General features: G+C 41.5%; 2 protein-coding genes across 3 annotated transcripts in view; one reads left to right on the forward strand and one right to left on the reverse strand.

Moving 5' to 3' along the window:
* The window catches only part of micu1 (mitochondrial calcium uptake 1), a 31121-nt gene extending 30275 nt beyond the window's left edge, over window positions 1–846 (reverse strand). The window contains exon 1 of the mRNA XM_080481292.1: window positions 716–846. The gene's annotated coding sequence lies outside the window, so the exon portion shown is untranslated. The remainder of the gene's footprint in view (window positions 1–715) is intronic.
* Window positions 847–7126: 6280 nt separating this feature from the next.
* The window catches only part of mcu (mitochondrial calcium uniporter), a 60923-nt gene continuing 55300 nt past the window's right edge, over window positions 7127–12749 (forward strand). Inside the window, exon 1 of one of the 2 annotated variants that reach the window (XM_080481827.1) lies at window positions 7127–7309. In XM_080481827.1, coding sequence (XP_080337953.1) covers window positions 7193–7309 — 117 coding nt within the window. In that variant the 5' untranslated portion in view covers window positions 7127–7192. The remainder of the gene's footprint in view (window positions 7310–12749) is intronic. The other variant, XM_080481828.1, reaches the window with a different exon arrangement.

Raw genomic sequence — 12749 nt, forward strand, 5'->3', positions numbered from 1 at the left:
GTCAGACTGGAGGATCAACTTTCAAACACAAAGCTTATCTGGACAAAAAGTACAAATTGTTAGCAGAAAACCAACAAACTTTAGGTTCTTCAGTGGACTGCAAAGATCTGATAGCTTGACATCATTATACATCATGTGCAAAGGCTCACAAGGTGAAACAAACTTCTTATGTCAGAAACTAACACTGAAATAGTTGAAAATGACCATATATATATATATATATATATATATATATATATATGGTACTATGGTGACAAAAACCATGATTACACTGCTTTAACATGCGAGTAGTCGTCATCAGCATCTAACGGCTAATAAGTTAAGAAACGACATATTTACACTAAATCTAGCGTGAAACTTAACATGACAGACCCGAGATCACAAAGTTGTCCTCACGATGCAGCAGGTCAAGTGTTTTGTTTTTAGCTCCTAGGGTTCACTTCACTGACTAAAGCATGCACCAACACAAGGTTCACCAGCGATCTGTGTGCCGCAGACACATTCCCAACACGGGAGTTAATTTCCTACGACCCGTTATTGATATCGAGCAGCCATCGAGCAGCAACACGCAGATAATTGTTTTGGAGCGCAGCTGTCCTTAGCCTGCTAGCAAGCCGCTAACTGTTAGCTCGTCGCGCAGATATTTTAGCGGTTCGCCACAAGTTGTGTTGCTTACAAATGGCTGCGATCACTTCCGAAAGGTACTGTCACTCACATTAACGACGATCAAAAACCCCAGTCAGCAGAGAAATTGGTTGTCTTTATCCACCGTCTTCCGTCACTATGCAGAGAAGGGAGCTCAAGCGCAGCAGTTCCGCGTTCATGGGCGGTGACGCGCGCGAAGGGGGCGGGTCGAGGGGCCGTGGCCACAACTCTTATTTAGATTGAAGCTTTTAGAAATACAATATATAATGTGTATGATAAATTTGATGACTGGAAACACTTTGAAACATTGAGTTATGAAGTGCTGACTGAGGAGGTTTTACAGTTTCTAAGTGAGAAACATTGTCGTGTGTTGTCGTCTCTGTTTGGCCTGAGATCGAATGGCTACCTTCATGGTCAGCTGGGATCAGCTATCTATAAGAAAAATTAAATAAATTATTTAATTTTCAAAGATAAACAACAAGGTTTAATTACATGTAGTTGTCTTTTTAAATTAGGCTAATTGTTCAACTGACAACTTTGTCGATGCCAGGTCGCTCCATACATCTCTTTCCTGCCAACTTTGAGGCAGCATATCATAATGATGAAGTATTCGGTATTGGTCTTGCAATCAAGATCACATTTTCAAGATCTTGGTCTTGACCTCCCTTAAAGTCTTGGGATGCTCTGGTCTTGATCTTGACTTAACCTCAGGTAGGTAGGTACTAAAATACTAGCACATCATAAAATCTCTTGCCTATGCAACGATAGTAACCACTACAGGTTTTCCTATGGTGAGCAGGTTGACGCTAACAAGTAGGCACACATGAATTTAAAAATGAAACTTAGAAATGATGAACAAATTTCTCAAGTTATGTTTTTGGTTTTCCTGTCGGTTGCTTGACAGGAGGGGTGGTTTTCCACTTAAGGTCTTTCTAAACCAGGAAAATCATTTTCTAAAAGGTTTGGATTTTCTTATCAGCTCATCCATTTTTTATATCTTTGTCATGCAGTATCATTATCCTAACAATGGCAATGCATGCTCTCTTTGCTGACAATGTCTCTGGGACTCCTCTCCTCTGTGCATGGTACTGTAAACTGTTTACCTTGCAGTTTAAAATAGCACATTCCTTTAAATATCACTTCGGTAGATCGGAATCTCATAACCCCATAACTGTGAATTTACAGAGCCTGGATCATTGTGCTGTATCACATCACTCGTCTCATAGCACTTCGCTATACAGTGCATTATATGATGAAGCCTAATGGTTATGGATTGATTTGCCACTTCTTTAAGAATTTATGATAACCTATATATAGGGAATATGATTTAAGCATTTATGAAGGAACGTTAAGAACTTACCTTTAAAAGTGGAGCCAGGATCTGAGGATTGTGTATTTCCTAATCTGTACAACAATGACAATAACAAATTGACCTAAATTTTTCAAATAGGTCTGTACAAGTTCTTTGTCACTGTTTAGATGCGCAGTTCTGCCGTTTGTTCATTTTCAGCTTGATTAAGGTGGTCTCCATCTTCAAAGAACAGCACTGTAATATAAAATGCACGCAATAAGACTAATATCTCAGTTCAACATCCTGGTTACATTTTGTTTATCTATACTAATCTTTTTCCCTCACCATCTTTTCAACATCTTTTTCAGCTTTCTTATTCCTCATCTCAGCTCCTTCCTTTTTAATAAATGGGGCTATTTAGCTGTGCCTGCAGCTCTACTGTGCAGGGTTCATTAATGCGAGCTATTTATCATAAGAACCCATAATATGTAATTGCCAAGGAGTGAAATGTAATATGGAGTGTGAATAGCTTGACGACAACAATAACCTGAGCTTGGCTCTTGATTTCACAATGGCAGTGTGCATTTATCCAATTCTGAATCGTTCAGATTGCTCACAGTCACAATGTCAGGCTGTCATTAACGTCGACGTTGATAACTGACATTAAAAACAGAGTGAAATCATTTTTTTCAATTGCCCAGAACAGGGACATTTTGAATCATTTCGATACAAATTACACGCCCCCACCCATAGCAAATAATGTCAAGATTTACAGGCAAAATGATGTGGAAATAAAAGATAAATGGCCTATGTAGTGTATATGTTTTTCACCATGGCTACAGCATTCTGACTATCGATATCAAGGTCAATGTCCCACTCCAGTACATATTTAGAAACATAGAAGTCATCTACTATGTTTGCCTGAGATTTTATGTTTCCTTTGGGTTAACACCGCAGTTCATTAACTTATTAACTAATGTCTAACAAAGGTTAATCATGTCTGATAAGGTAGAGTTCCATAACAGCTATTGTACTGTAACGCCAAACCAATTTTATAAGCTTTAAATCTAAGATAATCTGCTATTGCAACAGCTTTAAAAAATAAAAAATAAAAAAAATAATAAGAAGAGCAAGAGATAAGGTGGTTCTGCAAAAGGTCAACTGTTTTTTTGTTTTTTTACAGTAAATAGAGGAAATGCTGCTGCTTCTGTAACTTGTGTTTGATTTAAGAGGGTGTTTCCTCCATAAGTGCTACATTAAGAAGACACTTGTAAATCCATAACGGAGTGTTACCTTACTGCTACTGCAGCAGTTTTCGTGCACCCATGACACGATTCAGTTGAGCGTCTTCTGCAGAATGAGACCTGTGGTGAAACTTGAACCACAAACAGTGCCTCTGTATAATAGAGAACGATGGCTCAGGTGAAGACATACAGACAAAAGCTGACTCCAGTTACAGCAGTGCGTGCATGAGAAAGGCATCGCATTCCCTGCCTTGTAAGGCCTGTGTTTCTTTTGTGTACAACTTGATTGGTGGACGGTTGAAATAGACTTTACACACCCATGAATGCTCGTTTTGGGCATCGCCTTCTTGTGTATACTCCATGCTGCTGGGTGACATTTCAATCATGCAGAGACATGTGCACTACTATGGGTACAGGCATGCAAGCACACCTCATTTATACTCTGTTCATCTATCTCATTATGACCTTGAGATATGGATGCACACTACTAAAGAGTTCATTTAAACAGCTGGAGAACAGGACCGAAAAAGATTAGTGTCAACTCTGCTTATTTCTGACTTGCATGAATCTAAATATGTGCAGACTTGCCACGCCTAATTTATTGCATTGATGAACTCGAAATTTGAATTTATGACGCATAACTTGGAAGCGAAATCAGCGTCTGACTGAAATTAACTCTGAACTATAGATCTGCATTCTATCCGCTTTTAATAACAATTCTAGGCTGGAGGCATTTGGTTTTCAGGCTGGCTGTTCGTCCTTACTTACATTCTACTCTGATTAACACAGCGGAGTTTGGCACAGGTGAAATGTTTTTTTTTTTCTGGAGGCAAAGCATCAAAGGTCAAGGTTACCGCAACCTCTGTTATGTCACAGTATGTCAAGAGGTTTGCAATACATCTCGACAGCTAAACATACTTTCTCATAAAGTAATCAGGTTTTTTTTTGCAACCTACAAGTAAAGTGACCTACAAGTAAACTTTCTATTATATTAAGTGGGACTTTAACTGTTTTCGTAAGAGGACCGAAGCGAATCGAAGTAGTGAAAACATAAACTCTGACTGATTTTTTCTGCAGGAGTTCCCTATTACAAAATCATAAATGCGATTTCCAAATGGACAACATGGTTTTGAGAAGTTTCACTGCGCTTTGCATTATGAATCAGCATATTATTGAAATTGCATCTATTTATCTTTGAAAGTTTTGACTTCTTTGGGTAAAAAGTTATTTACCTAAATGTTTAGAATGTACTCACGCCTTTTTGTGCAGAAACTAAAGGAAATATTTCCAGTTGTCTTTGTAGGTTATTCCACCATCATTTCTCTGTTGGAGCCCACCTGAGACCAAATGGGCCGTATGCAGCCCCTGATAACCTCCTGGTAAAGACCCTTTAAATATATTTTCTTAAAATGTGGCATCTAGTCAATTAACTTTTTTATATTTAAGTTTAAGGGATCACAGAGTCGGTGTGACCTTATACTTGAGCCCTTTTTGTGCATTCGACAAATCAGGAAATCCTACTCATGAAAATCTCAAGAAGATAATCTACAAACTAAGAACATTAAGATGTCCAAACATTTTTCGTACTTTTTTGCAGATTTGTTTGTTTGCACTGCTGACACACCAAGTGTAAATGCATACTGTCACGGCACGGTTATGACGGCAGTGTAAAGTCTTGTACAAACCAATGCCTGGCAGAGTTTGGCTCCACACAAAGATTCCATTTGTGAATCGATCCAGCCTCGAGGCCTTCTGCAGGTCCTTGTCAGTGGCCAAGAATTTGCATTTAAATTGCATTGCCCACACAGCCTGATGCTCTGCACGAGAAGAAGTAAAGTAGAAATTGGGATTGAGCTTGGGAGCGGTGGCATATCAGTACTGTATTTCACAAACAAACAGAAGACAAGAGCAATCAACAACAGCTCTATCTCTGTTTGCCTCCATAAATGTTGGATCTTACTTTGCTATTTGTTGATCCCTTTGGTTGTAGTCAGTAATGGAGGCCATGTTGCAATTAAATGAACCACTGTGTTGAAAGGCACAGTTTCCTCTTGCACAGTCAACTGTTTGTTTATCTGGTTTCTCCTTTGACCTAGACAGGTGTGGCAGAGGTTAATATATGACAGGTCTGGTCAAAGATTAAGGAAAACATGTTGCATTCCACTTGAGGGTGTCTCCTTGACGTTCATTGACCAAACAGTCCCATTACCACTGCTATTACCTGCATTAGCAGTGCCTGAGTGAGCCTGGTAAAAGCAGAGAACCCCCATAGTCAGAAGCCTTGAAATGCATTGAAATAGTTGTACATTAGAAAGGATCAAGTGCTGCGTAAAGTTCACTGAAGATCCGTTCAATTAGTTTCAACCCTGAAGGGTTCCCTAACAGGGACATTGTCACAAGCAAAGAACGGAGGGTGTGCAGGTATTAGACCTGGTTACAGTGGACAATATGACCAGAAAATATATTAGTAATGTGTACAGTTAGACCCAGGTGGTCTCTTTTTCTTTTAAAGTGAATGAAATTGAAAGGAGCTGTCTTTTCTGGGCCACGTAGTGGTGAAGTGGTTAGTGCTTTCCCCCTCATATAGCAAAAAGGTCATGGTTTTAAATGTGGGCCGACCAATGATGTTATGCATTTTTACATCCTTTGCAAATTTGTTGTCATGGTTGCATGGGTGATTGAATGTTTTTCACATGTACAAACAACAATAAAGGTCATCCTTTATACGTTATATCTAATGTCAAAATAAACGGTTCTAAATGCAATTTTGTGGTCAATTGGAAGGTCTGGCTCCAAGTCTTTTCCCTCTCAGTACTGGGTTTATTATGGTATGTTTAATTCTTCTGAACTGTGATTGACAGGTGTGCACAACTCAAAGCTATTTCGTCTTTGTACACAATTGTGACAATGTGTAAATTGCAAACTAAAAAACTATCACAATGTAGAGGTTCGCAAATATCATAAAGTCAAGATTTTATTCATGGTAGTGTGCATTCAACCTATTATTCATTTTCAAAATATTAGTTCATAATAACCTGAGCGAGTTACATACGAATTTGAGACAGGGCAATATCATCACCTTCTTTGCAGGACACACAGCTTTGACTTGTTTTCATAGACTGCATGATGACTTTTTTGTGAAAAGCATTGAGGTGTAAAGAGTAACTACTGTTACATTGACTGATGCTCAATAAAAGTACAATGCAATCTTCTCAAAAAAATACCAAATGTAGTCACTTTGACGAATATTACTTTACTTACTACCAACTTAACTTTTGGCCCCATTTGATTGTGTCGGTGAGTCAAAAGCATTCAATTCAAATTACCTTTGTAAATTATCTACATTTATTGCACATTTCTCAGACAGTGTGGTCATTTGTTTTGCGAACACATTTGGATATGAACCAGGGATTGATCGAATGAACTTCACAAGTGCAGATCAAAAGGGTTTGATGGGACTTCATGAATTGTGGACATACTTGCTTGTGACTCATGCTTTTAAAAGTAGTCAAGTGGAGGTACAAATTGGATTTAAGCATGAATTTACAAAAAACAAAATCACATTTATGAATGGATTACAACGTCCCAACTTAATTACAGCAATATCGGTTTTGGGATTTCATTACTTTCACTTTGAATTTGGGCTTTACAGAATAAGAATGCCTATATATTGTTCAGTTTTCTTCATTTTTGAACAAATGTTAATAGAGATAGGTGAGAAAATGCATGCTGCACACCTTTGGTACGTTTATTGTTTGATTTGCATTTTAACACAGAGATTGATGTCTCACGTATGATGCGGACAGGAGAAAAAGACAGCCTTGTGCGGGTGTTTGTTTTGATATACCCCGCACCAAAAAGTGTGTATCTTTGCATACTGGTGCAACACTGGGCATGTGTGTGAGGCGGTAGTCCAGCCCCGCATCCCGCCCACCTCCCTCCCTCTTCCCCTTCGGTGCGTCTCGGTCCGCCCGCAGCAGAGTCTCCTTCCCGGCGAGCTTTCACTACAGAGATGGCTGCGAAAGTGTGCAGATCAGTACTCCTGTTGTCCCGGAGCAGCGGAGCGGTGGCCGGCAGCCTCCCCGCACTTGTTGTGTCTTCACAGCGACACCATCAGCACATAAGACCGGTAAGTCCCAGGACGGTGGGAGTCTGCGGGCTGGTGGGAGGACCGGCCGGGCTGGCTGGACCGGAGAGGAGGCGGCTGGCTGGCTGAGGCGGCGGGCTGCTGCTGCTGCTGCTGCTGCCGCTGCTGCTGGCTAAGGAAGTAGAGCTAACTAGCCTCAACATTTTCCGATCATGTGTTTTTTTTTTTTTTTTTTTTCTAATGTGAGGCAGGACATGAGTCATGGCAGGTACCCCTGTGTGGCGGGTGTTATTTTAATCCACAGCGGGACGTGGAGCTTTGACAGAGGCAATGCAGGTTTTTTTTTTTTTTTTTTTTTTTTTTTGGATCACTTACTGAAGCCCATCGACACCCCACACTGCCGCTGCCCCGCCGTTTACTGTAACCGGCCCTCAGCTTCCACCAAACCCCCCCACCCCCCCCACCTTCGTCCTTCAACTTTACATGCGTGTGTTTATGAGCTATTCCAATCGCTGTGTGTGATTCACCAGTGTGATTCACCAGTGTGAGGTCGATCTGGATTCTCTGAGAGTCTCTGCAGTGGGATCGGTTCCATCACGGACGGCCAAGCAAAAGGAAGGGTGTCTCGTGTGTGTGTGTGTGTGTGTGTGTGTGTGTGTGTGTGTGTGTGTGTGTGTGTGTGTGTGTGTGTGAGTGTGTGTGTTATTGCAATGGTAAGGATGCTTTGCGTGAGCAGCCCCCCTTCTCTGTCTGCAGATGTGGGGAGGTCTGAAGACTGATGTCTCCCCCTCACCTCTATATGCTTCTCCAAGCTGTGTGAACTGCAGTGTCTGTGTGGTGGTGCAGCAGAAAGTCAGAATAATGAATATCTGTCCAGTGCTGGAGAGGAAAACTACAGCTGTGTGTGTGTGTGTGTCTCTCAGAGTTGCACCTATTCATGCACATATGTGAGACTTAACTGAAACATGGAAGCCCACACTTGGATGATGTCAGACTCTCCAGCCAGCCTGCTGTTTCTCCCCTCCCTGCGGGTGTTTCCCCATTCAGCTGGGAGATCCTGGGTTTTCCTGCAAGCTGATGCAGGTCCTTTTTTTTGTTGCATGGCCACTGCTGTGGTGAAGGACCCTTCCCACCCCCACCAACCACCACTACCAAAAAAAAGCCCCAAGAAACGTTCACAATGGCAGGACGGCGGCTTGCGAAAGTCTCACTATGGTTGTAGTTGTTACACAGCCTGTTCCTGCTTCTGTGACCCTCTGCCTCGGCTAACGCTGCGAAGCCTCACAGCAGCTGCATCAGGAGGGAGGAGATGCACAGAATGGACCTGAATACAAAAGAATGAGGAAGTCATTGCAACCCAGGAAGGACATCCCCCCCCCCCCCTTTACAGTCACCTGCGAGCACAGCCATTCTCTTTTGCGTTTTCCTCTCGCTCCTGTTTGTCTTTTTCTTACTTTTGTGTTGGTTTTCTTTTTTCTTTCTTCTCTCGCATACAAACACTCTCACACTGGCCACAGGCATTGTGGAATTAAATGAGGCTTCCTATCCTGTGAAACAAGCCACCTCGGGGGTCAAATGGCTGTCAGAACCAACAAAGCGTCGCCCCTATCTTCACATTAAACCCTGCCAATGAATTATTGCAGTGACAAAATATTTCACTTTATGAGGAAGCCATCAAATAAAGAGGCTTATTCCAACTTTTAAGTCAGGGATGAGCCACTTAGATCGTGGCTGGAGTCACAAAAATGTAATCCTCCCTAAAAGAGTGGCAAATTGTAATGGAGTATTTAACAATGTGTGACAATCGTAGCTACTAATTGAATCAAAACGTTAGTTTCCACATTGAGCACATTCATTTTAACAAAATGTGTTGAATCATTGCGATTCATTATGGGGTTGAATGTGGTTAAATTCCTTGCATCACCATTTTTTATTTTTTATTTTTTTTTGTTGAAACAATCTCATGGGCTGGAAAGAAGGTAGCTGTGGGTTGCATGTGGCCCGAGGCCTGCCACTTTTCCAATTCTGCTTTAAATGATCTAACAGGCTGAGTTTGACGTTGCCGATTTTGCCCTAAACAGGTTCTATTTCATTTCATTCTGCTCAGGTTGTGGTTTTGTTTGCCTGTCATACCGTGTCTTCGTCCATTGAAGCGTTGCTGCTGCAGCTCCTAATGCTGGCCTGTCACTTTGTGACAGCCCGGCCTCTCTACTCATTTGTTTCACTGCAGTGTGGAAACTCTTGTTTCCGGAGCTGTTTTTAAAGCTGCAGAAGGATATATATACTGTTGCCATGTAAAGTCTAGTCTCGTGTGGTGGAAAGTGTCTCACTAATACACCTAAGATATGCCGTTTCGATCCCATTTCTAATCATTGAGCAAACCAATGGCTTTGCCTGCTGCTTGTGTGGTGCAGTCAGGATGGGTCAACTCTCTGTTGATGCAAAGCAGACAATAGAGTCCAGTGGTTCACATTCAACCTTCACGAGACTCCTATTTATGCAGCTGTCACATAAAATGCTGCCGGCTTGACGTGTGGCCGGGTTTTAGTTGAATCATTGTGATTCAATAGTTCCTGTAAAAAAGGTAGTAAATCCAAGTGGGGCTTGGTTTAGTGTCACCTAATTGAGTCAATATTTGCATTTTATTTGTAATATTTTTAATGATTGTATACGTGTGTGTGTGTGTTTTTTTTTTTGTTATTTATTTCCTTTTAAGCACACCTGTTTATTAAAACTGAGCTGCTGGTGGCTGTTGCAGTCGAGGCCGGGAGGGTCGAGGTCCACTATTGGCTTTTAATCCAATCAGTGTAGGAGTAAACTCATTTATCCCCGCTGCCTTCTCGGACTCAGTGCTGAAGTTATCCGGATTAGTGTGATAAGAGAGTGACTCTAAGCTTGTGGTTGTACCAAAGGTGATAAGGTAGTTGAATGATTGATCAATGGGTCCATAGCGGGCAGTTTCATTAATCCAATCCTATACTCTATAGACAAAATCTCTTGTGATTTCTGATTTTAAATTTTCCCGTGTGATCATAAGTTTCGGAACAGAGACACAAACAATATTGTATGAAGTGACAGTGGAAGGTCACATTAGCTGGTGTTCATGAGAGCTCATTAATGAGTTCATTCTTCGCTTTGGCGTAGATGATTGACAGGTGTGTGGCCCTCTTCGGTATGGCTAAGAGGCACTTAAGTTCTAATTTAGTGTCTCAATTCTTCACAACATTGGCCCGTGTGTCTGCTCTCATATCTCATCATATCAAGCCTGGTGTGTCTGCTGCAGAAGAATCGCTGTAATCTTTGGTCAGCCCGGCCCAGATTGGATTACTACAGATATGTACACAGGGGTGGTTTTAATGGACATGGGGAGCAATTTGGAGGATTTTCTTAAGTGGTTGAGGGAACTGATCGCTGATGCCTAGCAGGGTTTCATAGACCAGCCAGGCTGCATGAGACGAAGTGATAGCATCAAGTTTCACACGGTGGTTAGTTGTCGTAACAGAATGATTGATTTGTTGAGAGCGTATTCCATTCAGGCCGTATGCTTTGCAGTGGTCACATGGTCATGGGTTCTGAATGTGCACAAAACACTACATGGGTTTAATAAAGTGAATGTTATAACTAACTGGCTGTTCCGAATGAGTCGTATATACAGTAGTTCATTTTGTAGATTTAAACTGGAACACTCAGTGTAAAATCAATTCACTGAATACATCTCTAGCCACACGCACAATAGTATATCCTGAAAAATACAAGTTAGCATTACAAATAAGACAACCTCTGAGCTGCAGAGCTAAAAACAATATACTCTATAGTGTAGCCTACGTGAAGCATTCAAGATTACAATTAGAATGCCGAGTGAAACGGCACTCATTTGCACACTGGTTGTGCAAAGTCCACCGCATTTTAAAAGACTGCAAGGCAGAGTGGTATCTGTTCTTATTTAACAGCTGCAAACAGTTCGGTCCACTTCTGGCTGCCCACTCTTCAGCGTTTGAATTAGTTTTAGATAGTGGGCTGCAGAGCAATGAACAGGAAATCGAGGAGACGCGTCCAATCTTGTGTTACCGGGCAGGCATGTTGGTTTACTCCGCTTCAGGGGCAACATATCTCTGCTAGACCAATGTCTCAGGACAGAATGTCCACATTGGACTTTGTGGAGGTCTTCAGAGCCCAGTTAAATCTGAATTTTGTCTCAAGCTTGTATGTTTTTGTTGTTAATTCAGAGTATGTTTCCCAGAGATGACCTCGTTTCCATGGCATTGGACAAAGATGCAAAACAAAGATACGGCAATTAATCCTTTTGATTTACATACGATGAAAGATAAAGTACTAAAAGATTTTTACTGTGTTCAAGGTAGCAGTATGGTGTTGTGTAATCCAACAATACCGTCATTTATGCTTATAAAGAAGCGATGTTGTAAAAATGCACTGCAAGGCAGAACTGCTGTTCCATATGAGAGAGCAACATCTTGCTGAAGAAAATGTTGAACAAATTTAAAAGGGTGCTTTATTAGTAATATATCTGTTTATATCCCGCCTGTAATGTAATTCAGTTATTGACTTCCAGTTTTATACAGTATCTGAATGAAAGGTCTACATTCAATGACGTGTTGGTTTGTAAAATTGCAGATTGTTGTGTGGCCGACTGCATTATATAAAAGTAGTCCATAGTAAAAATATCTTTCAATTCAATTACAGCTTGATTTTTCCAACTGCTTACATGTTAAAATATACAGCATGGCCTCACAGTGATGTCGTGGTCAGCAGAGGTTCGTCTCTCCTCATAGTGAGAAGGTCCCTGGTTGGAGTACGTGTTGGGATTTTCTCCAGGTTGATTTGATTTCTTCCCACAATCAAAAAACTTGCATTTGAGATTAATTGGTGGCCATAAATTAGCCCCATCACCAAAACTTTTGGAGCTCGGTGAAACAAAGCTGATCCAACCCTGTTATAGATGGCTGCGGTTGCTTGTGTTTTGATGCTTTAGTCAGAACTTCTTTCGAAAGTGACTGCAACTGCTCGGGCCTGATAGTTTTTGTTTGTACTCATTCCATTGGAAACATAAAGGAGAACAGGCCTCATGCCTCACTTTCACTTTCAAGGCCCCGGCTGGATTGTCTGGTACCTTGTGGCGTTGGAGTGAAACCATCATGGATTGTCTCTCCATCAAACAAAATGACAAGTGTGTGTTGTCACCTCAGTACAGTGATGAAATGCTGATGGCTTTAGTGGCCGTTCCCCTGACGGAGCTCCTGTCAGCTCAGGTGGCGATCGCCCTGCCGAGCGATAGCCGGAGTGATTTCCAGTGTCTGCGGCTGTGCAGGAGTGATATGGCTGAGTGGGCAGCTGTGCTGCACCGAACCTGAGTAGGGTGCATTTGTTAGGCTGCACCCCTTTTTGTTTTTTGTTTTTTTGACACTTTTCTCCAGGGTTTCTCGCTATATCTGTTACAATTAGACTGACAGCCTTGTGAAGTGCT

The sequence above is a fragment of the Lipophrys pholis genome (assembly GCF_963383615.2).
Source record: "Lipophrys pholis genome assembly, chromosome: 15".
Taxonomy (NCBI): Eukaryota; Metazoa; Chordata; class Actinopteri; order Blenniiformes; family Blenniidae; genus Lipophrys; species Lipophrys pholis.